The sequence below is a fragment of the Notechis scutatus genome, chromosome 4 (assembly GCF_049901735.1).
Source record: "Notechis scutatus isolate UNSWTSFEM ecotype Mainland chromosome 4, rNotScu1.2, whole genome shotgun sequence".
Classification (NCBI taxonomy): domain Eukaryota; kingdom Metazoa; phylum Chordata; class Lepidosauria; order Squamata; family Elapidae; genus Notechis; species Notechis scutatus.
This window is the reverse complement of record NC_142012.1, coordinates 147,005,168-147,010,508: the sequence shown is the minus strand read 5'-3', so window position 1 is coordinate 147,010,508 and position 5,341 is coordinate 147,005,168. Positions and strand designations below refer to the sequence as shown.

Sequence of the window (5,341 nt, the reverse complement as noted above, 5' to 3'; positions counted from 1 at the left end):
CTGATTAAACCTAGATCTGATTGAACCTATGGCCATGTTCTACATCTTTAATATAAAAGCTTTAAATTAGGTAGCTTGTCATTAAGTTTTGAGACGAGCTATCCAACAGAAGGTGACTTTTCTACATTTTGTCCAATTCCTCTAATTAGCTAATTACTTCTTCTGTTCTGATCCTGTACATTAGCCAGCTCAGGTCCAAAGTCTGCAACATATTTTATCATCAAAAGTGTGCTCATTTTGCATCACGTTATCAGAAATATGCTAGTATGAAAGCAACCTCTGAAACCTGAGAATGCAATTCTGTTCGTTGTTTATTAACTTGTTCAACTTTTCCTGCCCACTCCTTTTCTACTGCAATAGTTGACCTATCCCATTTTGCCTGTACTTCTTGTTTGCATTATTTACCTTGATTTTCTATTCAGTCAGTTTTAAAGCTTTGTCTCAACAGTACTTGATGTCTACATTTTCCACTGGAACCTGGCCTTCTTTTGCCATATCGTCTTCATGACTACAGTAGAGTGAGGTGCTCTTGGAATCATCCACGTAAGTCTTAATTCTTCTAATTCTTTTAGAATTACCTTTCTTATTCATCTTCTTAATACATTTCCTGTCTGTTATTTGACTGTCTTACCATAAGTATTATGTTTAGTAAACTATGATTTAAAAAATAGAGTTTAGCATGATATGGAAATTCAACCACAGAATTGCCTTTAAATGCAAGATTGCTTTATTCAATTGAATACAAGTTTACCTAGTTTCTTAAATAACAAAATATAATAAATTCTAAAATAGATGATCTCAAGAAGCCTGTTTCTAGCAATCAGGACTTGCAATCACCTTCAGCTTCAGTTCCTCTTAAGATTAATCCAAAGAAAAAAAATGAAACATTTAAACCCTGCAGGATTTCCACAGTAAGCCCCTCAGTTAAATTCTACACACATCTAGCCAGAGGTTTACAATTTTTCTACAGTATTCTTTAAATTTTACCTAACCTACTGTTTTGTGCAAGCAGTTGAAAGTGGTGCATTTTAATAAAGAATCCCTGATCCTTCTTTGAAAAATTAAAAATAGCTTAACAACTAGCTAAATTAGAAACAGCTAATAACTTAATAACTTACAAGAGTCCGAAGGCTATCTGTATGCCTATTTCTGTTAAGATATTCAATCTTCTCATGGGCATTGAGAGGCAAAAAAAAAATCAAGATAATGGCCACAACCATGCAACACAACCATTTCTCTTTTTGAGTGTCACATAAACAATTGCATGATTGAGGCACCATCTTGATTTTTTACCACTGCTCCCCCCCGCCACACCTCAGCCTCAGAGACAGTTTCTAATGAACATCTTTGCTTTACTAATGTTGTGGTTCGCCGGCAGCCTGTGCAGATGGCAGTGGAATTGGACAGTAGGGAAGAACAGGGACCAGTCTGGGAGTCTGGAGAGGACTCAGACAAGGGTCCTGCGTTCAATGCAGAGATGGGGCCAGGACCTTCTGGGAGTCTGGCAGCAACAAGGCAGAGGAACCACGGGAGCCTGTTCCCAGTGCGCATGTGTGCAGAGTTGCTAGAAGACAAGAGCAGCTGAGACAAAAGGGGTGACTTGGGAGTAAGGGTGGGAGGTGATTGCCCTTCCCATAAGGTATAAAAGACAGGCAAAAGTGAAGAAACTTTTGTAGGAAGCAAAGTTGTTCATTCTGAAGTTTTGTGTGGACTTTGTACTTTGGTTGGTTTTTTTATAGTTCATTTGGCACTATAGTTATTGGCAGCAATTCAAAGGGGAGAAAGGTGGGTGCTTATCTCGAGGGACTGTTTGGGACTCATTACAGGCTGGGAATAAATATAATTCCCATCGTTGAAATAAAACAAGAGTTGCTTTAACTAAGCGTGTGCTTAATTACGGTCTCGAAAGCCTTGGTCAGAACAACTAAATGGGTATGATAAATTATTTCATTCCTATGCAGTCCAGTCACTGAACATCTACCAAGAAAAACAGCATGACCAGTTATGATTTGGAGGCTGTAAAAAAAAAAATCAAAAAAGCTTGAAAAATAGGGCCTAACAATGATGAGAGTCTGGGCGGAGAATGTCACAGAATGGGTACTTTAGTAAGAATACTCTACAACCATGATGGCGAACCTATGGCACACATGCCGGAAGTGGTATGCAGAGCCATTTCTGTTGGCATGCGAGCTGTCACCCGGAACAGATCCGTTGCGCATGCACGTGTACCTCCCGTCAGCCAGCTGATTGTCAAGTATCCGCTGTGCATGTGTGAGGGCAGGGTGCACGTGGGAGATGCGTGTGCATGCACAGGGAGCCAGGGTGCACACGGGGTTGCACAGGCATGTGCACATGCGCACAATGCACACAGGGGGGTCTCGCATGCACAGGGGGCAGAGGGTATCACATGCGCATTGCATTATAGGTGTAGTCACACATGTGCACATGCATGCACACGCACTTTTGGCACATGATGATGAAAAGGTAAGCCATCACTGCTCTACAAGTTCTCGAATTACAAAAGTTCATCTTAGTGACTGTTCAAAGTTACAACAGCACTGAAAAAAGTGACATGACCATTTTTCACACTTATGACCGTTGCAGCATCGCTATGGTCACACGATCAAAATTCAGATGCTTGGCAACTGACTCACATTTATGACAGTTGCAATGTTCTGGGGTCATGTGATCACCTTATCCGATCTTCTAATAAGCAAAGTCAATGGAGAAGGCAGATTCACTTAACAACTGTGATACTAATTTAACAACTGCAGTGATTTTCTTAACAAGCATGGCAAGAAAGTTTGTTAAATAGGACAAAGTTCACTTAACTGTCTCACTTAGCAACATAAATTTTGGGATTAATTGTGGTTGTAAGTTGAGGACTACCTGGACTATAATATTATGAAAAACTATACTTACCCTTATATTAAGAGTAATATGTCTAAAGAGAAATGTCACAAGAGCAAACAATAAAACCTTTATATGTATTTTACCTTGGCATTAATCAACTTCCGTTTTTAATGTCAATATAAATCCACCCTTAGTTAGCCTGTAAAATTCTGTTTGCAGGTAAAGTCATAAAACAAATACATGCCCAATCTTATTCTTATTACAAAACAGAAACCTTATATTCTGTTGCTTCCTCTTTTACCAGCCATTCTTCTCTGAGACAGACACCAAACCCATAAGGAGAACAGCAAACAAAACTAACAGCTTAACAAATGGGGCTTATAAATTCTACACAACTGAAAATCAAAGAAGCCCAGATTATAATGCTTGGACTAGATTCATCTGGGAAATCCACTCTTCTATACAAGCTAAAATGTAATGAAGTCTTCCTAACGGAACCAACGATTGGTTTTAATGTGGAGATGATTAAAACATCAAAAGATATGACCTTAACAATATGGGATGTTGGAGGTCAGTGGAAAATGAGGACTGCTTGGGAGAACTATTTGGAAGACATGGATTGCTTGGTCTATGTTGTTGATAGCTCTGACAAGCGGCACTTGGAAGAATCCAAGAAAGAGCTGGAGCTTATTTTAAGACATGACAATATTAAAAATGTACCTGTGGTCGTACTGGCAAACAAGCAGGATCTTCCTGGAGCTCTGAGTGCTGAAGAAATAACTCGGAGACTCAACATGAAGAAGCACTGCCAAAACCGAAACTGGTATGTACAACCTTGTTGTTCACTTACAGGAGATGGACTCTCAGAAGCATTCCAAAAAGTGACAAAATTTGCAAAATCTTGCATAAAATCTAAACAAGAGGGCTTTGCCATTTTCAAACAACTTTAAACTATTGTTTCATGATCTGGATAATTAATTCATTGCTGGAGTAGAACATTAGCTTGTTCATTAACAGTTTGATTTGTATTTCCCTAATTTTTTTTTATAAAAGTGAAATATTTGTTACAGACTTCGGGCCAATCGCTCATTTCTATTGGCCTTCAAAATATTCTGTTGCTCTAAGGAAAGAAATATAATTAAATCCTGAAGTATGAAACTGCAGAAAGAATAAAATCAGTCACCGTATAAATGGTTCAGTGTGTGTGTGTGTGTGTGTTTCTGTACATGTCATCCATTTTGCATCCAACAGTTATGCTATGATTAATGTAACAGTTATAAGTAATTGGAAATGATTAGACAACACCCTATGCCATTGGTACGCTACTATCGTGTTTCTCACAAAATAAGGTCTGGCCTTATTTTTTTTTTTGACCCCCCAAAAAACGGCTAGGCCACCTTTTTTGGGGTGACTTAATTTCCTCCCCCACCTAGAGCGGTCCATACGCACGTACCTCGCCACGAGGCCGCTTCTATCGGCCGACGAAAGCTCCCCGAAGGCAGAGTTGGTATGCAGTTGGTAAGTTACAAAAGGGTTGTTTATCATTAAGATCTGCTTTGTGATCAAAGGCAACGTGAAATGAGGGCAGGGAGGGAAGAAGTAGCAGCTTGTGCTTAACCAAGTTTCTGAATCTGAAGGTCCCTGCTCTTCCGCCACCTGTCTTTTGTTGGTGCAATTTACCTGGGGGGGGGTTGTCCCAAGACCCTTTGAGTTTATTCATTCATTTACCCCCAAGGGGCTTTTGGGGGGGGTTTCTTCCCTGCAACGCAGCCATCATCTCTCCCGGGCCCAGCAAGACGCCGTCCTCCCCACTGGAGGGAGTTGGGGGTTCAGGGAAGTGTCCTGTTAATCATTAAAGCAATCTGAAAGACCACCCTTTGGGGCCACCAGGATGATCTTCACCCAGCTCAGGCAAAAAACCCAGGAGCCCCTCCACTCTGCCCCCTCCCTGCCCCCCCCCCCAGTGCCTGCTCTGCTCAAGTCAGAGATGGGGGGGGGAGAAAACAAGCCTTGGATTCCCAGAGCGCACCTGGGAGGGGGCTTGTCTAGGATGGAAACTAAGCAGGGTTGGAGCTGGGATGGAGTCTCCAGGAGACGATTTCCAGGGCTGCAGAGAGAAGTTTGAAAGAGTGGGACAGGAGAAGACAAAAGCTTCTTTAGCAACCCTCCTGTGATCCAAATGGTTGCAGTGGGAAATCAAGGCGGGGGTGGGGGGGGAATAGGGCTATCTGAGGGGACGAAGAAGAGCGGCTGGCTCAGGAAGCAGAAATGCAGCAGGAATCTTGGGGTCGTCTGATATTTATTCTGACAACAGCATATGTACATTGCATTGAGTTTGCAGTTGCACTGAGATTGCAGGGGATCACAATTTGAGGCATTTTTTCTATAAAATTGTATTTACTTCTCAATTTCAGTAAAAGTGCTCCATAGCAAACAATGGTTTTGCTTTAATGATTCAAATTTACTTAATGGCCATGGTGATTCACTT

The 5,341-nt window shown here is 41.2% G+C and overlaps 1 protein-coding gene across 1 annotated transcript; it reads left to right on the top strand.

Moving 5' to 3' along the window:
- Positions 1–296: 296 nt before the first annotated feature.
- Positions 297–3,924, top strand: ARL14 (ARF like GTPase 14). The gene is made up of 2 exons (XM_026668284.2): positions 297–543; positions 3,158–3,924. Exon 2 carries the CDS (start codon positions 3,225–3,227, stop codon positions 3,801–3,803), a length of 579 nt encoding a protein of 192 aa, XP_026524069.1. The 5' UTR covers positions 297–543; positions 3,158–3,224; the 3' UTR covers positions 3,804–3,924.
- The last annotated feature ends 1,417 nt before the right edge of the window (positions 3,925–5,341 follow it).